The sequence below is a fragment of the Bos grunniens genome, chromosome 2 (assembly GCF_055505025.1).
Source record: "Bos grunniens cultivar Pamir isolate PY7600 chromosome 2, Bosgru_T2T1.0, whole genome shotgun sequence".
Taxonomy (NCBI): Eukaryota; Metazoa; Chordata; class Mammalia; order Artiodactyla; family Bovidae; genus Bos; species Bos grunniens.
In genome coordinates, this window is record NC_141166.1 from 30,216,756 (window position 1) to 30,241,319 (window position 24,564).

General features: G+C 47.1%; 1 protein-coding gene across 7 annotated transcripts in view; it reads right to left on the minus strand.

The window, feature by feature from the left end:
- Window positions 1-505: 505 nt before the first annotated feature.
- Window positions 506-24,564, minus strand: part of PLCD4 (phospholipase C delta 4) — a 29,120-nt gene continuing 5,061 nt past the window's right edge. The window contains exons 2-17 of one of the 7 annotated variants that reach the window (XM_086340113.1): window positions 20,143-20,281; window positions 19,357-19,412; window positions 19,064-19,222; window positions 17,662-17,890; window positions 16,429-16,558; window positions 15,630-15,861; window positions 8,760-8,961; window positions 7,689-7,833; window positions 6,729-6,881; window positions 4,924-5,091; window positions 3,546-3,702; window positions 3,097-3,213; window positions 2,688-2,860; window positions 1,771-1,906; window positions 1,296-1,445; window positions 506-1,208 (exon numbers count right to left, since the gene is read on the minus strand). In XM_086340113.1, coding sequence (XP_086196239.1) covers window positions 1,102-1,208; window positions 1,296-1,445; window positions 1,771-1,906; window positions 2,688-2,860; window positions 3,097-3,213; window positions 3,546-3,702; window positions 4,924-5,091; window positions 6,729-6,881; window positions 7,689-7,833; window positions 8,760-8,961; window positions 15,630-15,861; window positions 16,429-16,558; window positions 17,662-17,890; window positions 19,064-19,222; window positions 19,357-19,378 — 2,280 coding nt within the window. In that variant the 5' untranslated portion in view covers window positions 19,379-19,412; window positions 20,143-20,281 and the 3' untranslated portion in view covers window positions 506-1,101. Of the gene's footprint in view, window positions 1,209-1,295; window positions 1,446-1,770; window positions 1,907-2,687; window positions 2,861-3,096; window positions 3,214-3,545; window positions 3,703-3,829; window positions 3,926-4,923; window positions 5,092-6,728; window positions 6,882-7,688; window positions 7,834-8,759; window positions 8,962-15,629; window positions 15,862-16,428; window positions 16,565-17,661; window positions 17,891-19,063; window positions 19,223-19,356; window positions 19,413-20,142; window positions 20,282-24,564 lie in introns of those variants that run through there. The other 6 variants (XM_086340168.1, XM_086340132.1, XM_086340120.1 and 3 more) reach the window with 6 other exon arrangements.

Here is a 24,564-nt window from a genome sequence, read left to right on the forward strand (position 1 = left end):
TTTCCAAGTCCCTTTGTCTTCCAGTAGATGGAGGATTGCTACCCATTCAGCCTTCTCGTAGAAGCAGCTTTAATTCAGCAGCATCCTCAGACCAGCTCAGCTGCTGGACTGGAGTTGAAGCACAGGATAGTGGAAGACAGACAGTTGGGGAGGTAAATCTCTCACCCAGAATTCTGTCGGTGCTTCACAGTGACTGTATCATAAATCATCTAAACTGGGACACTGGGAAAATCGAAGAGGGTACTATTAATAATTATGCTGAGACACCAGACATAAAGCAAGACTATTCCAGGCCAACTCTTTAGGAAGCCTGGGATCACGTAACTCTCTGTCTTCTCCTTTTACCCTGCCACGTAGAAGTCATACTTCTTAACTCTGTGTAGTGAATCCTGAGGGGCCTGGGAAACCCTGTTTTCCCACTTTTTTCTACCCCACCTGTCTTACCCAAATGTCCCCCAACCCTCATATCTCCTTGCCCAACAATAAGAGACCACACTCATGCCAATTTGAGAGAGAAGCTCTATTTATACTGGTGGCACAAGTGAGCAAGAGTCCAGTGGGGACTCTCAGAGCCATGCAGTGTTCTCTTGAGAGTCATAATACAGGGGATCAGATCTCCTTCCCCAGCCTTTGCCTGGGGAGACTTGAGGCTTGATTTGTCTTTCCCTTGGCTCTGGACTTTGAGGAAGTTAGGGGTGGAGGTTTGGGTTTTGGGTTTCTCTGCCCCCAAGCCCCTCTCTGGATTTCTAGCTGCAATGTGCCTTTGAGCCAGAGTTGGTGGGAAAGCACTGTCCTAGATCTGGGTATGGTGTTGAGCCTATAGCCAGAGGAAGGAAGGAATTCCAGTGTAGAGTCTGCAGAGGGAAAGGATAGGAATGATGCCAGAAGCTTGTGAAAACGAAGAAAGGGAAGAGAAAGAAGGTGAAAAATCGGGTCCTACATTTGCTTGTCAGGAAGGACCAAGTCATTTTGTGCCTGAGAAGGCACAGTCCAAAGCTCGGGTTTTTACCACTGTTTGCTTTCTGGAGCATCCTTCCAGGTTTTTTCATTTTTCTCACCATCTACAGCCAGTGAATCCACTCCACCTGTGAAGTGGCTGCCTTAAGATTCAGCCTCCTCTGACACTTCCTGTGTGCAGATGTGCACAAAGATGGAAGCTGCGTGAAGGCTGAGGCCATCCTTGGAGAGCAGGTGTATGTGGCGGTAACCTGGGGGTGGTTGGAGGGGTGGAGAGGACAGCATCAGGAAGACGGCCAGAGCTGGGGTGTGGGCCGGGAGAGGGAGGACCATCTCACCTTGCTGCATGCAGCTCCACGGCAGGGTGTACTGACCAATGAAGTCGTTTCGGGATTTCCAGTCATAGTCTTTGACCACAAAACGCAGCAGGGCCAGTTCAGGTACCAGGATCCGGAAGCACAGTGTCTGCCCCCAGTATGGATTAAAACCTGAGCCAGGGAGGGTGAGTGAGGGAAAGGATGAAGGAACAGACATTATTGACGGCGCTGGTGAGTTGCTTGCCCTGTGTTCTCTTGCTTCATTTTCAGAGCAGTCAGCACTTTACAGGTGAGGAAACCGAGTGGATAAGCAGTCTGCTTAGGTCACTGTAAGTGAGAGACCTGGCTTCAGACCAAGTCCTCCTCCTTTGTCCTGTCTGCACTGCTTCCCCTGGAGGGGCAGGAAGGGTGACGGACTGTGCTTAACGGAGACCTGGACAGTGGGGAAACCACAGCCATGCTCCTCCCACTTCCCCAGCACTGCCCAGCGTCTCACCATTGTTCTCCACGTAGCTGGTCTCTTGCCGGGTTGTGTCTGGGCGGACGCCAAAGATCTCCACTCTCACCAAGGGGTCCACAATGGACTGTTCTTTGGTGTTGTCCACTTTGGGGAGTTGCTGACCACTGATTACCTGCAACCAGGGCTCTGGAACCTCACTAGTTCCTGCTCAGCCCAGCCCCCCTCCAGCTCTCACACCCTGGGGGGAGGAGGAAGGCTGAGGGGAGGGGGAGACATAGGACCTTGCACTATATGCTTATGGTTTACAAAACTAATTCTCATGGGTAATATATTTTCTTCTAGTACCTCACCTGCAATTTAAAATGCATCCAAGTAGAAATTTAATAAGGTCTGAAAGTGGGAAAGTTATGACAGCAACCCTTCTATAGCACTTCTGTGCCCTAGGCACTGTTGTCAGCGCTTCAGATTAATGAGGGGCTCCCCAGGTGGCTCAGTGGTCAAGAATCTGCCTGCCAGTGCAGGAGACTCGGGTTCAATCCCTGGGAAGATCCCCTGGAGTAGGAAATGGCAACCCACTCCAGTATTCTTGCCTGGGAAATTACATGGACAGAGGAGCCTGGTGGGCCACAGTCCATGGGGTCACAAAGAGTCAGACAGGACTGAGCACACACACACATACACACACACAGATTAATCTCAACAGTTCTGTACAGTAGGCAGTATTACCCCAATTTTGCAGGTAAGGAGAATAAGGTTAAGTTTGCCAAACATTACATGACTAGTAAATGGGTTTGGACCTAGGCGATTGACTCCGAAGTCCATGCTGCCCCATGAGGAACTTTCCCTCTATTACACTCCTGTCAGACCTAGCCGCCCCTGCCCCCCTCCCCCCTGCCCCAGGCTCTATTTCAGCTATCCCAGTTTCTTCCCAGTGGTTTTTCTTTCCATTATACCTGGATTATGAGGGTCTGGGCTTTGAAAGGGCTGATGGGCCTCTCAGGGTGGAAGGAACTCTGGGCATCGCGCAGGAAGTCTGGCTTCAGCACATAGCCACAGCCAGCGTTCTGGCGGAAGAGCCCATCACACAGGTCCATCTCCAGCCCGGCTGTCTGCATGTTCATAGCCACTGAGGGCCCCAGGAGAAAAAAAGGAAAGAGTCACCTTGGGGACTAGGCAGCCATCTTCCAGAGAAACCAGACTGAGAACTTTTTGGGTGTAAAAGGGCTGCTGGCAACACTGGAGAATGTCTTTCTCAGCCCGGCACTCCCCTTGAAGCACTCTCTGGCCCCGCTGCCACCCAGGGACCAACTTCCCATCCATTGCCCTTGCACTCCGTCTTCCCTGTCCCTACCACTCCCTCACCCATCTGGCAGCCTGCATTCCAGAATTCCTGGGGGTTGTAGTTGGATGAATCCGTCCTCAAGCCACTGGGATACACTCTGGTTAACTGCCAGGCATTGTGCTGCACAAACTCGTCACCTGTAAAGAGGGTGTGGGTCCTGAGATGGTAGTGGGTGGAGTGGACCCTCCTACTTCCTTGGTCCCAAGAGCCCCCGCCCACCTACTTCACTCTTCTCTCCAGCATCTCCTAAGGCTGTGACTGTCTCTGCTCCATGCAGACCACCTCCCCCAGCTGTCTTTCCACTAGAGCCTTGAGTCCACTGTTCACCTCCTATCCCCATACCTGGTCCGGGGAGTTCCTTAACTTCCGCGTCCCTCTGCTCCCTCATCCTCTTTCTTGGAACTCATCCTCCTACCCGTCAGACCTGACTTTACCCATCCCATTTCCATCCCTCCCTCTTGGTCCTGACCAGCCTCCTTGATGAGGCTCTTGGCCTTGGTTTCAGAGAAAGATGATGTTTCATAGAAGTGGTAGTGCTCCCTCGAGTGAGTGAAGCTATAGAATGTGACAGCCTTCAAGTAGACAACCAGGGCAGAGAGGGCTGGACACAAGATGGCCTTGGGTTTCTGGAAAAGGAGAGAGAGGATGACAGAGTTGAGCCATTAGCAATCCGAGAGGGAAGAAGCCAGTGGCCAAGATCTGAACTTCCCCACCCAACCTAAGGCTCTGCCCGCTGCCTCCCTCCTGCCTCACCTGCTTGGGAAAGAGAAGAAGCCCAGGCTTGGAAATAGGAGCCTGGGCCATAATCTGACAACACAAAGGCCGACACAACAGCGGGCACATCACAACCTGAGGATGGGAATGGGAATAAAAGCAGTCTACGTATACTAAAGGGATCAGTTTCAGCCTCTGGGCTTGAAGGGTTACTGTGCAGGTAACAGGTCTTTAACTTATCACTGCTAAACAGAGATGTCATCCTCACTACCTCTCATCTTTTAAAACAAATTAATTTTTTATCAAAATGTATATGAATCCAGATACATCAAGTTATGCAAATGGTCATGGAACTCACACCTGGAAGGATGTCAGAGTCCCAGAGTAACATCTATAGATTTTTCTGAATTCCCATTTCCATCCCTGGGCATGGCAGCAGGTGAGACAACACAGCTCCAGAGAGAACAGGATAATTAGCTAGAAGTCATTCAGCTGAGCCAAGCAAGTGCATAAGAGAGAGAAATGCAGACTTCAAAGCAAGATCTTGGTGGTCCCACTGTTGGCAGCCCTTCCCCAACCTTTCATGCTCCTCCTCTTTGGCTATTTCTGGTCCCTTTTCAGACTCACCTTTTCCAAGAAACTTTCTAGCAATAAACCCACTTTAGTTGAGGTCATAGCAGTCACTCTAGTAAGCCCTACTTACCTAATATAACAACACACATGCACACATCAGTGGTTTTTGAAGTATCATTTAAAGAGACTGGGAAGTAGTACAAAGATGTCTCAGAAGTCACCTGGGAGACCCAGGAGAGAGCCAAAGAAGTACTTCAACCAGAATGACTCTGCATATATCTATTTTGTGACCTGAGCTTCCATATAGAATTTCATTAAAAAAAAAAAAAAAAGATCTCACAGAACAAAGAAGTTGGAAAGCCACTGCCATATGTCTGTATATGGCAATCTATATGATGATGCTGTGTATGGATTCTCATGCCTCTTGTCATTGGAGGCAAGGAGCATTTTGCTCCTTGGTTCTCCACCCTGCCTGGCTCCAGTCTCTTCACACATGGGGTCTCAGCTTGTAGTACTGACTAATCAAACGCCAGAGCAGAAAGACCACCCTTCTGGCCTACCTTCTTTTTGTCCTCACTGCGAGGGCTCAGGTCCTGGGGCTCAGACTCCAGCTGGGCCTCCAAGTCCAGCCTAGCCTCCTGCTCTGCTTCCAATTCAGCCTCTGGTTCTTCCTCCTCTTCCTCAAGCATTAGCTTCTTCCCCTTCACAAGGATCTTCCCCCGAAGGTCCTAGGGGACAAAAACAGAGGGGCCTGTCTACCTGTCTGCTCTGGGCCCCTCCTGTGGGTCGTGCAGCTCCTATGCAGCTCTCACAGGACCACCTCAAAGGCAAAGGAAGCAAGTAAGTGGTCGGAAGTTCCCACAGGAAGGCTACTTGATACATAGAGCAGGGATTTCTTATGGTTAAGCCGACCTGTAACATCTCTAAGGTAAAAAATACATGCGAACCCCTACCTCACATTTGAGACGTAAAGATTCCTCATAGATTCAAGATTTACATGTAAAGAACATTAGAGTATTAGAGGAAGATAGAGACTCTTTCTGAAAAGCCTCAAGGTAGGAAAGCCTTTGAAAACTCAGAAGACATAAAAAATGATTGGCAGAGGTGACTACATAAAGGTTAAAAACCTGTAAAACAGAAGAGGCTATGAAGACAAAAAGAAAAAATAGACTGCAAGGGGAGTTTCCTGGTGGTCCAGTGGTTAGGACTCCACATGGCTGTGTCCTGGGTTCAGTCCCTGGTTTTGAACTGGGTCATGCAAGTCGCACAGCGTGGCCACCCCTGCCCAAATAGACTGCAAAAAAGTATTTTTAAAGCATTAATATCTTTAACATTTTTTAAAGTTATATATCAAGAAAAATTATAAACTCTAATATAAAAAAGTTTGTAAATAATATCAGTTAATTTGAAAGAATAAAACAGACCTATGTTTTTTAAAAACTTTTTTTTCATGTTTGCCATTACGAATCATCTCACTACTGGAGTTGTTTGTAGTCATCCCCTTACACTGTTCAGTTGGAGTGAAATTTGGTTTTTTTCTGCACCCTGCCCCCCGCCACGAGGGCAACTTGACAATAATAACCAAAAATGTCAACATGCAGTTTTCAACCCAGCAATTTTTTTCCTAGGAATCCATTTCAAAGAAAGAGTAAATGAGCAAAGCTCTATGTACAAATGAAAAATTATAAACAACCTAAATGTTTACCATTTACTGGTTATTTTTACCACCTACTGGTTGAGTAAATTATGGTCAGTAACATAAAGTTTAATACTATAGAACTGTTAAAAAAGAAAATATATATGAAAAAATATTTGTGATATATATAAAAGGGATAGGAAGGATTATCCCATTCACATTTTTTTAAAATGTAACCATATATACATATATATGTCTATATAAGTGTGTAAAAAATCTATAATGTTGGCAGCTGTTATTGGAGAGGTTGAGATTATGGTGGGGGAATCTCCCCTTATATTTGTAGAGCCTATAATAATGAACTATCAGGAAAAAAAATGAAGATCTTCCATTGAAAAAAGAAATATAAAGTAAACAAATGGTTTTAAATTTAGAAAGCTATATCTGGAGTTTTATGTTGAATTAGATTTTTTTTTATTTCTTTTGGCCATGCCACTCGGCTTGCAGGATCTCAGTTCCTGAAGCAGGGATTGGCAGTGAAAGCTTGGAATCATAACCACTAGGCCACACTGGAACACCCTGAATTCGATTTTTTAAAAATTAAAGTTGTCTCTGAGAATATTAAAGAGCAAGACGGTCCATCTGAGGGTGAGAAGAAGGGAACAGATGGGCCTGGGAGGAAGAGCCAAGCCCGGTAGGGAAGCCTGGGCTAGAAGGCAGGGTCCCTACCTCGGGGGAGGGCAGCTGAGTGGGAGGCTGCCCATCCAAGGCTGTCGTCAGTAGCTGATCCCCCAGGATCTCCGTCAGATGGCGCACGATGATCTCCTGCTGCTCCCAGCTGCAGTGGTTCTCCAGCGACAAGATGACTGGATAGTCTGACGTCTGGTCAGGAGGGGAAGGCATGCTGGAGCCAGAGTTCTGAGGCCTATGACCTTCTTGATTCTCCAGCTCCACCCCCACCCACCACCCCACCACCCACCCCCTGCCAATTACTCAACTGAGTACCCTGATTGCCAAAAGTCCTCTGACCCCATGCCAGGCCTCCAGGAGATCTGCCTGGGTCTAGGCACCCCACATCTAAAAGTCATTCTTGGGACCCCAAATCTCAGATCTGTGCCAGGTCTGACCCAGGTCCTTATGGGACCTTTGAGTTTTCAGGCTTAGAGTGGGAAAGCCAGGCCAGTGCCCCAGACATGTTCACGTTATACTTTCAGACTTTCATCCCCAGATAGCTATTGCCTCCCAGCTCTACCCACCAGTTTGTCTGTTTCCTCCTCTGCCCTCTCCCAGGTGGGTGACAGAAGTTTTTAGAAGTAATCATTACAGTTAGCAATTACTTCTATGACTGCTCAACTAGTAACACATCCAACACTTATTCATAATAATCCCTTAATGTTTGCCTGATGCTTCACAATTAAAATCTCTTTTACGTATATGTCATTTGACATCACCTAGGTCAGGAAGATCCCCTGGCGAAGGGAATGGATACCCACTCCAGTGTTCTTGCCTGGAGAATTCTATGGATAAAGGAGCCTGTTGGGCTACAGTCCATGGGGTCACAAAGAGTTGGATACAACTGAGTGACTAATACTTTTACTTTCCCCTGCATCCCTCCCCAACCCCAGACCCAGAGTCTCTTCCTTCAGATCCTCTTGCTAATCACCAGTATTTCCATCCTGAGGCTCCCACCTGGAAGGCATACTGTCCTATAGCGGCCACAACATCTTTGAATGGGATGCGGGAGGTCAGGGTGTGTCCGTGGTAAACAATAGGTTCCCCGCTTGGTCCATCCCATATATCCACCTCCACACAGCGGCACCCCCGCTTCAGGGCCCTGCAAGAACCCCACCCCCCAGGGAAGGGAGGGGTCAAGGTGTGATCTTTCACATAGGGACCCTCTTCCCTCTCTGGAGAGAAGAGTGCTCACTGGCACTCACACATCAAGACTGTCAATTTACATCTCCGTGGACCCCTGTCTGTCTGCCGGGACACACCTGCAGCTCACACTGATCTCCACCAGGCCCTACTCAACAATCCTCCCTTAGGGAGCCATCACATACTGCCTTCTGGTGTTCTGCTTGTATATCTTTATATGACACCTGAGTTATTCAAACTCTCGGTAAATTTACATTTTACTTCCTTGCTAGGCTTCCTAGGGAAGTTGCACTTGAAGCGACTAGTTCAGCTGCTGACATTACAAAGATGCCTTGACTATTTGACCTATTGCATGGTTAATCACAATAAAGTCAGGTACCATTTATTACCTATTGACACATAAATTACCTTATTGAATCCTCACAACAAGCTAGACAGAATAGTAATCCTCTCTGTGTCTCAGATAGGGAAGCTGAGGCAGAGAGAGGTTAAGTATTTGACCTCAGAGTACCAAGTGAAGGAGCTAGTGGTTGATCTTAAATGGTCTGACTCCAGAACCTATGTTTTTAAATCCTCTTCCCTACTGCCTCCCATTTAACATTGAGTTTATTTATTTGTTCAAAATAAATTTGTCAGGACCTCTGGTGCCAAGGTAATTTCATGTCCTATGAAAGAGAAGCTGTGTTTACCCGCAGGGTTTCCACAGCACTCTCCTGCCAGTCTTCAATATCTCCTCCAAGTCTCTCAGGGACCAAGGAATCCTCAGCTCAAATCCCCCCACAACAGCATTTCAATTCCTGCAGTCAACTAACAATTCCCCTCCAACTTCCCACAGACCTTCCCATCTCATGAGCTGGACCCCTTCACCCCCCAGCCCCACAGCACCGTATGTATCCCTCCACGCTGCTCTGGCCACAAAGCTGGTCCCCCACCAGGTAGGTGTTGTGGGAGGAGTTGATGTAGTAGTGGTTCAGGGGTTGAGTCATGTCCTGGTAGAGGGGGTGGCAGGTTGGATTGAAGATGTCTCCGTCCTTCGAGCAGAGGTAGCCGAGGAAGCCATCCATGCTCAGCACATGCCGCAGTTTTCCTGGGGTGTGGAGTGGCTAGAGTGAGAAGCTCTCTGCTCAGAGCACCCCACCCCTCTCCAGGGCCCAGCCTTTCAAATGGTGTCCACTCCCAGCCTCCAGACCCCACTGCCCTATCCAGCCTGTCATTTCAAGCATCCCCATCCTCAGAGAACCATAAAAATACAAAGGGAATTATTAAGATCATGCTAGTCCAGTGCTGCCCAACAGAACTTTCTATAGTGATGGAAGTGTTCTCTGGTCTGCACAGCCCAGTATGATAACCTCTAAATAAATAAAGCTACTGAGCATTTGAAATGTTGCTGTGTGACTGTAGAACTGAATTACTGTTTTGTATTCACAGGAGATTGGCTCCAGGACTTCCCCCTTCCCCATGCTGCTGCTGCTGCTTCGGCTGCTGCTAAGTCACTGCAGTCATGTCCGACTCTGTGCGACCCCATGGACGGCAGCCCACCAGGCTCCCCTGTCCCTGGGATTCTCCAGGCAAGAACACGGGAGTGGGTTGCCATTTCCTTCTCCAATGCATGAAAGTAAAAAGTTAAAGTGAAGTCATTCAGTCATGTCTGACTCTTAGCAACCCCATGGACTGCAGCCTACCAGGCTCCCCTGTCCCTGGGATTCTCCAGGCAAGAGTACTGGAGTGGGGTGCCATTGCCTTCTCCGGCCCCTTCCCCATAACAGATACCAAAATCCATGGACGCTCAAGTGCCTTACACAGAATCTCATGGTACAGTCGACCCTCTGTATCCACGATGTGGCACCTGTAGATACAGAGAGCCGACTGTAATTTAAATTTAAATAGTCACATGGGGCTCAGGGTTACCATGAAGGACAGCACAGTATTTAGTCCAAAGGACTAATTTCATAGATGGGGCACCCGAGGCTCAGAGAGGATCAAAGTCAAAGACTTGTTAGTGACAAGACCAAGGTGCGTGCATGAATGCCAAGTTGCTTTACGTCTGAAGACTCTTTGTTACCCTATGGGCTGTAGCCTGCCAGGCTCCTCTGTCCTCGAGATTCTTCAGGCAAGAATACTGGAGAGGGTTGCCATGCCTCCTCCAGGAGATCTTCCCAACCCAGGGATCGAACCTACATGTCTTACATTTCCTATGTTGGCACAGGCGTTCTTCAGCTCTAACACCACCTGGGAAGCCCCAAGACCAAGGTACCTGTGTGTTATGCCCTGGGCTGTGTAGCTACTGCCTACTATGGCCTGAGGGTTTCTTGAGCGTTGCCAAGGACATAACATGCAGCATCTCCCTTAATCCTCTCACCAACACAATCAGGTGGATATAACATAATCTGCCCTGAGAGGTTAGGTAACATACCCTGGGTCACATTTGTGGTTGTTGTTCAGTCGCTCAGTCATGTCTGACTCTTTGCAGCCCTAGGGCATGCCAGGCTTCCCTGTCCTTCACTGTCCGCCAGAGTTTGCTCTAACTCATGTCCATTGAGTCAGTGATGCCATCCAACCATCTCAACCTCTGTCATCCCCTTCTCCTCCTGCCTTTAATCTTTCCCAGCACCAGGGTCTTTTCTAATGAGTCGGCTTTTCATGTCAGGTGGTCAAAGTATTGAAACTTCAGCATTAGTCCTTTCAGTAAATATTCAGGGTTGATTTCCTTTAGGATTGACTGGTTAGATCTTCTTGCTGTCCAAAGGACTCTCAAGAGGCTTCTCCAGCACTACAACTCGAAAGCATCAATTTCTAGGCATTCGGCCTTCTTTATGGTCCAACTCTCACAGCCATACAGGACTACTGGACAAACCATAGGTTTGACTATACGGACCTTTGTCAGCAAAGTGATGTCTCTGTTCTTTAATATGCTGTCTAGGTTTGTCACAGCTTTCCTTCCAAGGAGCAAGAGTCTTTTAATTTCATGGCTGCAGTCACTGTCAGGTGGCACTAGTGGTAAAGATCCTGCCTGCCACTGTAGGAGACATAAGAGACCCTGGTTTGATCCCTGAGTCAAGATGATCCCCTGGAGAAGGAAATGGCAACCCTCTCCAGTATTCTTGCCTGGAGAGTTCCATGCACAGAGGAGCCTGGCAGGCTACAGTCCCTAGGGTTGCACAGAATCGTACATGACCGAAGTGATTTAGCACGCACACAGTCACTGTCTGCAGTGATTTTGGAGCCCAAGGAAATAAAATTTGTCGTTGTTTCCACTTTTCCCCCTCTATTTGCACAAAGTGATGGGACTGGATGCCATGATCTTCGTTTTTTGAATGTTGAGTTTTAAGCCAGCTTTTTCACTCTCCTCTTTCACCCTCACCAAGAGGCTGTTTTGTTCCTCATCACTTTCTGCCATTAGAGTGGTATCATTTGTATATTTGAGGTTGCTAATATTTCTCCTGGCAATCTTGATTTCAGCTTGTGATTCATCCAGCCTCGCATTTCACATAAGATACTCTGCATATAAGGTAAATAAGCAGGATGACAACATACAGCCTTGACATACTCCTTTCCCAATTCTGAAGCAGTCCTTGTTCCATGTACAGTTCTAACTGTTGCTCCTTGTCCTGCATACAGGTTTCTTAGGAGACAGGTAAGGTGGTCTGGTATTCCCATCTCTTGAAGAATTTTCCACAGTTTATTGTGATCCACACAGTCAAAGACTTTGGCATAATCAATGAAACAGAAGTAGATGTTTTTCTGGAATTCCTTTACTGCTTTTTCTATGATCCAAAGAATGTTAACAATTTGATCTCTGGTTCCTCTGCCTTTTTTAAACCCAGCTTGTATATCTGTTGTGTACTACTGAAGCCTAGTTTGAAGGATTTTGAGCATTAAAAACTTGCTAACATGTGAAATGAGTGCAATTGTGTGGTAGTTTGAACATTCTTTGGCTTTGCCCTTCTTTGGGATTGGAATGAAAACTGACCTTTTCCAGTCCTATGGCCACTGCTGAGTTTTCCAAATTTGCTGATATATTGAGTGCAGCACTTTAACAGCATCATCTTTTGGGATTTTAAATAGCTCAGCTGGAATACCATCACCTCCACTATCTTTATTCATAGTAATGCTTCCTAAGGTCCACCTGACTTCACTCTCCAGGATGTCTTGTTCTAGGTGAGCGACCACACCATCGTGGAAATCGAGATCACTAAGACCTTTTGTACAGTTCTTGTGTGTATTCTTGCCACCTCTTCTTAATCTCCTCTGCTTCTGTTAGGTCTTCACTGTTTCTGTCCTTTATTGTGCCCATTCTTGCATGAAATGTTCCCTTGATATCTCCACTTTTCTTAAAGAGGTCTCTAGTCTTTCTTTTTCTGTTGTTTTCCTCTACTTCTTTGCACTGTTCTCTTAAGGTTTTCATATCTCTTCTTGCTATTCTCTGAAACTCTGCATTCAGTTGGGTATCTTTCCCTTTCTCCCTTGCCTTTTGCTTCTCTTCTTTTCTCAGCTATTTGTAAAGCCTCCTCAGACAACAACTTTGCCTTCTTGCACTTCTTTTTCTTTGGGATGGTTCTGGTCACCGCCTCCTATATAATATTATGTCACATAACTAATAAGTGAAGGAGCTGGGATTTGAACCCAGGGAGTCAGATGTCAGAATCTGCCCTACACTGCTGGACTGTGAAGTCTCACTGAGGATAACTTTGCTACAGGGGAGGCAGAACAGCTTTACTCTCATGCCTAGCTTCCTCATTCCAGGTGTGACAAGGCCTGGCGATGGTGGAAAATGGCAAGAAGTTGGGCACAAAGTTTCATTCTTTCTATATTTTGGCCATGACTTGAGGCATGCTGATGCTGCTGCTAAGTCGCTTCAGTCGTGTCCGACTCTGTGCGACCCCATAGACGGCAGCCCACCAGGCTCCCCAGTCCCTGGGATTCTCCAGGCAAGAACACTGGAGTGGGTTGCCATTTCCTTCTCCAATGCATGAAAGTGAAAAGTGAAAGTGAAGTTCTTCAGTCGTGTCTGACTCTTAGTGACCCCATGGGCTGCAGCCTACCAGGCTCCTCCGTCCATGGGATTTTCCAAGCAAGAGTACTGGAGTGGGGTGCCATTGCCTTCTCCAGACTTGAGGCGTGCAGGGTGCTAGTTTCCCGATCAGAGATCAAATCCATGCCCCCTTCAGTGTAAGTTCAAAGTCTTAACCACTGGACTGCCAGAGAAATCCCACAAAGTTTCATTCTTGACTGTAATGACCCAAATTGCAAATTGATAAAGTCCATAGCTACCAGGTACTTTTCATGTGCTTTATTTCATTTGATCACCAGTTATTTTACAAATGAGAAAACTGAGCCTCCGATAGGTTAAGCAACTCAGTACTCTATAAGAAGCAGAGTGGGGACTTGAGCCTCTGTCTCCTGACTGATACCACACTTTGCAGCCACAGTGTTGTTGTATCTGATAATCAAGTGAAAAGGGAAAGAACTCCAAAAAGGGTGGATAGAATAAATGTGGGGCTTCCCAGGTGGCTCAATGGTAAAGAATCTGCCTGCCAGTGCAGGAAACCCAAGAGACAAGGATCCAGTCCCTGGGTTGGGAAGGTCCCCTGGAGTGAGAAATGACAACCTACTCCAGTATTCTTGCCTGGAAAATTCCATGGACAAAGGAGCCTGGTGGGCTTACAGTCCATGGGCTACAAAGAGTTGGACATGACTGAGTGACTGAGCATGCACACAGGCAGAATAAATGTAATGATGTATGCTGGATTCTTCATTGGAAACAGAGGATCCTGTCTTAACCCTTCAACTTCCTCTTCTGTTTAGTTTTCTGAAAAGATTGTGTCACAGCCCCTTTCTTCTCTAAGCACCCACATAAATCTGGAATCAGTGATTGCAACACTTTGTTTGGCTCCACGGTCCATGAGGGTAGTGTCCTTGTCTGACCTACTACTGTATCTCTGTTGCCTATCATTGGTCCTGGCACATTACAGGTACTCAGTGAGCATTTGCTGAAGTAGCGAGTGAATGAATGAATGAATGAATGAAAGGGAATGGGAATTGAGACCTAAGAAACCTGGGTCACCTGTCCAGCTCACATTCCTCTCATGTCTTATTCTCATTCTCAAGAGAGGCACCAGGTAAGAGTCAATGATCTGGCTTTGAATTACAATTCCTCCTTTCATTAGCTGTTGACTTTAAGCAAGTCATTTAATTTTTCTGAATCTCAGTTTTCCTCTTCTGTACAACTGAGTTGATAATAGAAATCTACTTCCATGGGTTGTTGGAAGGATTAGAAGAGAAAAGGCATGTAGAGATATCAGCACATTATGGGATGCTTAGCAAAGGCCCAATAAAGATTATTGCTTTTGATTTACAAGGATGTAGTGAGTACTAAACCCACTCCGGTGTTCTTGCCTGGAGAATCCCAGGGATGGCGGAGCCTGGTGGGCTGCCGTCTACGGGGTCTCACAGAGTCGGACACGACTGAAGCGACTTAGCAGCAGCAGTAGCAGCAGTGAGTACTAAGGGCTTCCCTGGTGGCTCAGATGGTAAAGAATCTGCCTGCAGTGCAGGAGACCTGGGGTTTTATCCCTGAGTTGGGAAGATCCCCTGGAGAAGGGAATGCCTACCCACTCCTGTATTCTTGCCTGGGAAATCCCATGGACAGAGGAGCCTGGTGGGCTATAGTCCATGGGTTCGAAAAGAGTTGGACACTACTGAGCGTCTAACACACTCACACACTCACACACACACACACAAAGGACTAAATAATGTAAGAGCTATAAAGTGAAGTAAAGTGGAAGTCACTCAGTTGTGTCAGACTCTTTGCGACCCCATGGACTATATATATAGTCCATGTAATTCTCCAGGCCAGAATACTGGAGTGGGTAGCCTTTGCCTTCTCCAGGGGATCTTCCCAACCCAGGGATTGAACCTAAGTCTCCCGCATTGCAGGAGGATTCTTTACCAGCTGAGCCACAAGGGAAGCCCAAGAATATTGGACTGGATAGCCTATCCTTTCTCCGGCAGATCTTCCCAACCCAGGAATCAAACTGGGGTCTCCTGCATTGCAGGTGGATTCTTTACCAACTGAGCTATCAGGGAAGCCCTCTTTTTATTAATAATGTAAGTTTTTCATGCTCTGCAAGGAATGAAGGGCAGGAAGGTGTCTACTAAAGGGGCAAGGAGAAGGTTTGAGGGCAGAAAGGGCATATTTTAACTGCTTGTTAAGAGCCAAATGATTGTCTACCTCATCATCCACCTCAGCCAGGGGCTGACTAGGTGTCCAGCTCAGGGACTTAGGACTCAAAAACCACCTGGGGAACTTGGAGAAAGTCCAGAAAAGGGCAGAGAGCCAGCACTTAAAGAGACAGCAAACAGGAACCATGAAGGGAACTAAAGGGAAAGGAATCACATGCCCTAGAGAAGAAGCCAAAAGTAAGAGGAGAAGGATTTTATGTTTCCACTGAGGACAAAGGTTGATATCAGGAAGAACAGTGTGAAAGTGAAGAATGAGAAATATGAGCGTGGTAGAGGAAAGGGGACTTACGGAATGTTCTTCCTCCTAAGAGATACAGCACTACAGAGGAGACTCCTGTCTTATGTGGGCAGGAAATGGCTTTCTCCTTCTGGAGGAGTGATTGAATGAGATGAAGATGATTGGGAACGGGGTCTGGGGGACTGAATTTTCCCTTAGTTAGGCAGAAGGCTAGTTGTCTCTTGGTCCCCCATCTGGCCCCCATGTGTGTTGCCTCACCACCCTAGTCCTCTTACCACTTTCTGAAGGCTCATAGCGGTCGATGAGTTCCAGAGCAAGGTCAGAAGCCCGTTCTCCTTCCTTCTGTTCCTCTTGGAGGAAATCCACAAATTCCAACAGGGTCAGTTTCTGCCCATCAGATGAAAACTTTTCAAACAGTTCCTGCACTTCTGGACGCTGAGTCAATGACTTATAGAACTCTACAAATTCTTCTCCCTCCAGAGTCCCAGACTGGGATGTGTCTGCTGTCTGCAGAAGAGGGTTTAGAGGAGAGTAAAAAACCCTTTAACGGCAGATGTTGCAGTTTTGACTTTCCTTGTAAGGGAGTTATTATTGATGGAGCCAGGCTGGCTTCCACAGAACTCCTGACATTTAGTGTTCATAGGAAAAGCCACGACAGGAAGTAAAAAGCAAAATTTCGGCCATACCATTTGCTACTGGAGAAAAATTTCAACTAGAAAGAATTAAATGCCCCCAACATGTCCCTAAAAGATCAGAAGATCCCTTTTTCTATTTACTCACATGCCAGTTGGAGTTTTCCACTGTACTAGGCACTTGTGAAATCCTGGCCAAGGACAGAGAGGTCCCTGAGGTCTGATGTAATAACATGTTGTTATTTACCTTTCATAAGATTATGAGTCATCTTTCCAACAAGACTGAAGGGTAAGAACCATGTCCTACCCACACTTCCCAATGAACCTGGCGTAGTAGGAGAGATTCAACAGCTGTGTGTTGCTGGAGAGGGTTGGAGGACTTCTGGCTAAGGGAGAATGTGGCCTTGATTGGCTTCTGCTAACCTTTCCCCAGAAGACTCACCTGGAAAAGCTGAAAGGCATATTCCTGGTCCATTTCCACATTCATCAGGTGCAATAACCGTTGGACCTCTCCGAAACTCATCCGACCATCCTGGTTTTTGTCTCCACGCTGGAACCAATCACTCAGCCATCCAGGTCTGAGTCAAGGCAAAAGCACTGAGTGTGTGTTTGTGTGTGCAGATGTGTGTGCACATTCATCCATTGACTGCTCCCCTGTCTTTGTTGCCAGTCCCCTCCCCAGAGCCAATTCATTTTCCACATTAGCTTCTGGAATAATCTCCCCAGAGCACCAATCTATCTTGCCCCTGCATGGCTCAGGTGCCTTTGGGGACATCCCTGTTGCCTGCAAAAAGAAGCCCAACTTCCCTAACATAGAAATTAAGATCTCCTTCACCCCAGTGATCTGGCCCCAAACCAGCCTTCTCAACACAGAAATGACTACCTTGTACCTCAGACAGATTCAGCAAGCCCCTGCTTGGTGATGTCCCAGCTCTTCAGCTTCCTACCTCTGGGTCTTTATTCATGATGTTTCCTCAGACACGAGTGCCTTCCCCTCCTCTTCCCTTCAGTTCAAATTCTACTCATTTTCAAGGCTCAGCTCAAACGCTACTTTCTCCTGAAGCTTTCTCATGATCATCTCAGCTAGAAATAAGTATTTCTCCTTCCTTTGAACACCCACATATCAGCTAAGTACTGTAATGCTGGTAAATTAAATTATTCACACAATTCTATTTTCTCTGCTGACTAAAATAATATCTGAGCCTCATTAATCTTTGTATCCCTAAAGCCTGGCATAGTGCCTCTTACATTCTGCTTAATAGATGGTGAATAAATGAATGGACCAGCATAGAAGATGAATACATTCTAGGAAACTTGAAGTGAGTTGATCCCACTAAGCCCCCTAAGGAGTTGCTCCCCATCCCTATGGGAGTTAATGCCACTGGGATCTTCTGTTCAGCTCTCAGGATCAGCTCCTAGTTTGCCTCTCACGGTCCCTTTACCCAATCCTGGGGGCCCTGATTCCTCTCCAAACTCTGTGTGACTCTGTGCCATCACAGGCCTCCATTCTTCCCTCAGTATCTCAGCCTCACATCAGCCCAAGCTGTCCCTGGCCACCCCATCTGGACTCTCAGGCCCCTCTAGCCCTGTGCCCCCTCCTACTTGTCCCTAGCCCTTCAGCATCTGGCTCCTTCAGTGACCCCTGGATCCCACTCTGACTCCATCCTGCTGATACTGATCCAGCCTCTCCTGTTGGTCCATGTTGGTGACAAAGCCCACCAACAGCTGGAGCCCCTGCATCCAGGTCTGGGCTTCCTGGACACTGTTGGCCACCAGGTCCAGGTTGGAGCGGCGGCCATGGAAGACGATGGTGAAGCCCTGCTCCAGGGGGAACTCCTCTGCCAGGTTGCGCAGCAACTCAGACTCGTGGCCCTCACGTACTGTGTCCACGTCGGAGATTGAGACTGCCAGGGAAGAAGTGAGTGGGGGGCCCTAAGCAAAGGGTCTGACAAATCACAGCAGCTGAGAGCCAAGGACCAGTACTCCCCCTTCTTCTCTCTGAGACCACAGGAGGAGGGACCCCAGCCTCCATAGACTAAAACCCCCAAAGCCTTAGTACAGGGAGATGCAGATTCTTGGAATTCAGATTGCCACATGAGTCGTTGTTTTCATAGCAGCATGACAAGGGGCCTGTGCTGGAAATGGCAAGACCTGGCTTCCAGCCACCAACTGGCAGTGTGACAGGGATGAAAATGACGTAGCCCCTCAGCATCCTAATCTTAAATAAGGGATGGTCCCTTCCATGGCCAATCCAATGGTGATCAATTACAGGAAGACTGGTGGGGCTGACAAGTGGAAGCACACTTGCAGGATAGAAGCAGTTACACCAAAGCATGACGCGCCCAAATTCAGTTCTCTCATTCCAGGTTTGAGGGCTTCGTCTTTCCAGATGTCTGGGAGAGAGCCAGAGAAATCCTTCCCCCTGCTTCTTCAGCTGGGGCTGGTGTGGATCATAAGCTCTGGTTATGTCTCTAAAGTAGATTCTCTCGATCATAAAGTGTTTGGCCAATAGGAGGAACACTGTTATGACGCATTTACGATATTTAGAAATATTCACTATAATGGTTAACTCACTAAATTGATCCGGGTTTCAGGCCTCATGCTAGGTGGTTTATATACATTAAGTTCTTGAGCTCCTGTAATGTACTAGGCTGTTTAATCCTCATTTTATAGATGAGGAAACTTATATTAGCTTAAGTTAAATAACTTGTCCAAAGTCACTCAGCTAGAAATTGGCAGAGCCAGGGCTTTTATCTAGACAGTTGGCTACCCGAGATTATGCTATAATAATGATGATGATGATGATAGTAATAAGATAAAACCTATGATTTATTGAGCCTTATTATGTGGCAAAGACTCTTGGAAGATCTTTGCACACCATAACCAATTTGATCCTTGTAACACCCTGAAGAGGCTAGTACAGTTATAATTTCCATTTTACAGGCTCAGATAAAGACACTAAAGAGACCAGAACAGGGCACATCATAAGACACTGGTCACTCCTCTGCCCTCAAGCTGCTGGGCCTGTAAGGTCCTGTCCACCCACATGCCCACCCCTGGCTACCCACATCACTCACAGCTGGGCTTGGCCCTGCCTCCAGCCTGCCGGGCATGCCAGACTGTCATGCCATCGTCCTGAAGTCTGAAGAATCTTAGCTTCTTCCAGCTTTTGGACCTCACCTTGCGCATCATTGTGCCTTTCTGCATCAGCAGCAGATCTTGATTGATGGGCAGCCCTGAGCCAGGAGAAGCAGGGACTGAGTAGCCGGTAGGGAAGGTGGAGGGCCCAGGAGGAGCTTTGGAACAGGAGTCCAGCCTCCTCCCTGTCTCTGGGCTGTCTCCCCAAGCCCTCTTCTGCAGGGGTACTCACGGCCTTGCAGCAGATACGCCATCACCCACTGCTTCACCAGCTGACGCCAGAGTCACCTAAAGGAGCGAGGAGCAGCAAGAGGCTTCAGGTTAATCTTGAGGTCTTAGAGTAATAGATCGAGGGAGGAAGAGAAGGAAATTAGTGTTCCTTGACTGCCTGCGTTGTGTCAGCTATTTCATCTACATAATTTGTAGCTCTTTTCACTTCTAATTTGAGTTTAGTGATTGAAGCTTAGAGAGGCTAAGAGACTTGTCTCAATCACACAGGGACTTGGAATTTAAACCCAAATATATCTGATTTCAGAGTTTCTGCCGTTTCCCACAGCCATCTCTGACAGGGCCAACCCAGGGGTTTCTGCCAAATACCCTCTTCTTTTCCAACACCCTACAATCCACGAGGTCATGTTGACCACACCTCTCTCAGTTCCCCATTATTAGGAATCACTGACTTGCTGGCTGCCCTCTTTCAGAACTTGGAATCTCTCTGCATCCTAGCCTTTCCTTCTCCAAGCAGAATCATCTCAACTTCCCTTCCAGGAGCCCTCACCATGCTCCTGTGTGGATCCTCCAGCTCTGGACAAGCTAGGCCAGAGTATTTCTTTTGTCTCTTCTACCACACTTAGTGCTGCGCCTTGCTAAATGAGCCACTTCTACCTTCACATGATAAAGTATAGCTCATACTCTTATTCATAATAGTAATTCTCACAGTTTTAATGAACCAGATAAGTTACATAGTCTCAGAACAGCATGTTCAAGTTTTCTCTACCTACTGAAAGAGAGTTCCTACCTTTTATGCTCATCTGCTGCTGCTGCTGAGTCACTTCAGTCGTGTCCGACTCTGTGCGACTCCATAGACGGCAGGCCACCAGGCTCCCCTGTCCCTGGGATTCTCAGGCAAGAATACTGGAGTGGGTTGCCGTTTCCTTCTCCAATGCATGAAAGTGAAAAGTGAAAGGGAAGTCGCTCAATCGTGTCCGACTCTTAGTGACCCCATGGACTGCAGCCCACCAGGCTCCTCCATCCATGGGATTTTCCAGGCAAGAGTACTGGAGTGGGGTGCCATTGCTCATTTAGGACTGGTTATTCCGGTGGTCATGTATGGATGTGAGAGTTGGACTGTAAAGAAAACTGAATGCCGAAGAATTGATGCTTTTGAACTGTGGTGTTGGAGAAGACTCTTGAGAGTTCCTTGGACTGCAAGGAGATCCAACCAGTCCATCCTAAAGGAGATCAGTCCTGGGTGTTCATTGGAAGCACTGATGCTGAAGCTGAAACTCCAATACTTTGGCCACCTCATGCGAAGAGTTGACTCATTGGAAAAGACTCTGATGCTGGGAGGGATTGGGGGGCAAGAGGAGAAGGGGACGACAGAGGATGAGATGGCTGGATGGCATCACCGACTTGGTGGACATGAGTTTGGGTAAACCCCGGGAGTTGGTGATGGACAGGGAAGCCTGGCGTGCTGTGATTCATGGGGTTGCAAAGAGTTGGACACGACTGAGTGACTGAACTGAACTGAAGTTATCCTAAGAGCTAACAACAAACTTGCCTTGAAAAGAACTGGATGATTTGATTTGTGGCCACTTTGATCCTAGCTTTGTGCCTAGAACAAATATACTCAGTGCTTAAAACAAATCATGCTGAAACTGGCAAAGTCCACGGAACATAAAGCTTTATGCTTTTGTATAAGCAAAGGATCCATGGTTGAAGAGAAATATTGTGGGTTTTAATTAGTAAGTTTAAACTTAAAAGAAGTCTTTCCAGCTGCCCTTTGCAGCATGTGGGATCTTAATTCCCCAGTCAGGGATCGAACCTGTGCCTCCTACAGTGAAAGTGTGAAGTCTTAACCCCTGGACTGCCAGGAACATCCCTGAATAAGTTTAACAATTTGTCAGTGGTGAACATCTAAAAAAAAAAAAAAAAGGCAAGAATCCTTAAACTAATTATTCAGTTAGTAGTCCATTTAAACATCATGTAGTTCAACTCCCTACGTTAGAGCAGAAATCCAGAAACATGATGTGACTTGTCTGAGGTCACACAGCATATTAGTGCCCCATCTCCCTTAAGTAGGAAGAGCCTGTAAAGCCACCCAGGGTGGTGATCTTCAGGAATGATGTAGAAGTCACTGAAATTATAGCTCTCCTGACTGAAGGACCTAGAGAAGATTTTCCAAAGGAGTAGGAATGTGCAGGAAACCAATCTGAGTCTAAGCAGAAGAGATAAGGCAACTCTCAGGAGAACAAGAACACAGCTTCAGTCCCAAGAGGGAAAGGTTTTACTGGCTGAGGCTGCACGTAGAATCCTGAGTGAGACCAGAGGAGACCTCTGGATGGAAGAAGGAAGGAAAGAAGACAGGAAAGCATCTCTGCTTTGCTGGGTGGTGCTGCACAGCTTGGAATCCAAGGTTTGCAAAAGTTCTATGAAGACTAAAAAGTAATAGATCTTCATTAAATGTCTTAGAGTTTCAGACTCTAAGAGGGGTTGGGGTCAACCTGGGGCTGAAGTCTAATCCCCTTTGCCAACATTTTGCCTCCTCTCTCCTCTGAACTTCTGGGGTGGGTGGGCTTTGGCCCTGGGAGAAGACAGAATTACCTTCCATATGCCTGTGTCTGGGAGCCTCACCACAATGTCGAGACATGGGAGATCTGAGAACAGTCCCAAGCACAGGAACAGCCCTACCTCATCTCAAACCAGCCTTAGAAAATGATTTTATATTCTTTTGTCAAACTCTTTCAACCTCAGAGCTTGGCGTGCCCTGCTCCCATTCTTGAGTCACTGTTTTAAAACTGTATCTAGGTGACACATGGCCGATAGAGGGCTAGGTTCAACTCAGGGAGCCACAGGATGTCAGAGCTGGACTTCATTTTGTAGAAAAGGGACAGAGGAGCTCTTTTCTCTGCCATCCTACGTGTGATTGAGTTTGCATCTCACCATGTCTTCTCACAAGACTTTCAGGATCAGGCAACTCCTGACCACAAAAAAAAGCAGAATCATCCCATTCCTCAATAGATTCCAATGAAAATAGGTAATCAGATACAACTCCAAGAGAAGACACTGGAGAAGAACCAAGCTGGCTGTGTCAGAAGCTTCACGTATGAAGTGGCACACATTTATCCTGTGTTAAGGTTGTACGTTAACCAACCAGATCACAGACCATCACCGCTCTTTGAACAACTCACAGGGGAGACGAAATGCTTAGCTCCCCGTGCTTTCTGTTTCCCCACCAGCGGTCTATGGAGCTCAGTAATAAGTATGGGAATCCTTTTGTCAGAAAAAATAAAGGGACAGAAGGCTAGCTGAACTGCCAGTCACCTAAGGAATTAAGTGGCAGAACTGGGGCTAGAACTGAGGTCTCCATTTGACCAACTCAGAGACCTCACCGAGACTACCCTTAGAAAAGGCTTTCTCTAGCAAGCCGATGAAAGCAGAGCTGGGACCCAGTGAGGGACATTGTTCTCCCTCCCCGCCACCCCATCATTTTCTGTTCCTACCATATCCCACTCAACAGCCTTTCTTTTCCTTCTTCCTATTTTCTTCCCCTTCCCCCTCTTCTACCTGACCCCTTCCTTTTCCTTTCTTCCTAGCTCACTTTGCTCTCTCCTGACCCTCCCTTTGCCTTCCTATTTGCTTACCTAAGTCAGCCTCTCTTTGCTCTTGACTTCTCATCCTTCTCCTCATCCCTTCTCCTCATTACTCCTTGCTCTTTTGTTTCTCTTCTAATTTGCAATGGCTTGGATTCTCGTCCCCTGAAAGGTGCTTGAGACTTTGGTTCAGGAAGGGGGACTCTTGGGTTGGGATCCTGAGTAACAGATCCTTCTGCTCAGCTTCATTTTCCCCTGTATCCTAGGAGACTGACTAAACAAACTACTCAGAGAATGCAACTTAGAACCTAGGTGTTCTAGGTCTTGGTGTTTCCTCTGGCACCTGAAGGTGGAATGGGGAGGATGGTCACAGCTGAGGCAGGTACAGTTTGGAGAGGAGGGAAAAAGGATTTGGGAGTGGGAGCAAGAGAAAGAGGCAAGAATCAGAGGATAATGACTGAGAGAGAGGTTGGGTCTTAACTGTTTACGTCTAGGCACATATGTGGAGCTCCCTGAGGATACAGATAATTACCTCTACAATACAGATGAGAAAATAGACACACAAATAGGGCAGGAAGTGGCCAAGGGTTGCCAAGCAAAATTTGGTCCTCAGCTGACAGGTGGCTTCATATCACCTGGAGATGGACTTTGGTAGAGTTGCCTGTGGCTTATAGTGGAATTCGAGGTGTCTACAGTCTCTCTGCGGAGAAGGCAATGGCACCCCACTCCAGTACTCTTGCCTGGAAAATCCCATGGATGGAGGGCCTGGTGGGCTGTAGTCCATGGGGTCGAGAAGAGTCGGACATGGCTGAGTGACTTCACTTTCACTTTTCACTTTCATGCATTGGAGAAGGAAATGGCAACCCACTCCAGTGTTCTTGCCTGGAGAATCCCAGGGACGGGGGAGCCTGGTGGGCTGCCGTCTATGGGGTCGCACAGAGTCAGACATGACTGAAGCGACTTAGCAGCAGCACAGTCTCTCTGAGGGCAGGATGGAAGAGATTCAACCTGTCTACTCTCTTTCTTTGGAGGAGAATTATGACAAACCTGGTTCATGGCTCCCGTCACAGGTCATAGCCTTCAGAATGTTAGAGCTTGAAGACTCATACACACACATCAATCTAGTGGTTCCTGGTTATATCAATGTCTCCTGTAGAGTGTCTTAAAACAGAGATTCCTTAGCCCCACCTCAAATCTACCAGATCAGAGTTTCTAAGGATGGGGTCCAGGAATATTCATTTTTAACAAGGGCTCCTGAGACACAAGCAAATCTAGGGAACCCTCTACTCCCTCCCACAGTAGATCAGGAAGCCATGGTTCAAAGTCAAAGAGCTAGTTAACATCAGAGACAGGACTAGGAGCAGGTACTCTTCCAATATTTTTTTTACAATGCTTCCCCAAAAAGGCAGCTTTATTTAAAGAGAAGTCACAGTAAAAATGAAAGAATATTTCCTGTGCCTAGAAAGATTCTGTTGTACTCTTGTGCACATCAATTTAATGTTCTCATGGACGCCTGTGAATCAACCAGATTCGTTCATGCCTCCACTCATCCCATAAATTCTCAAGTGCCTCCTATTTGACAGCACTTGGTCAGACCTAGGAGGCAGCTGGGAGTAGGTCAGACAGAG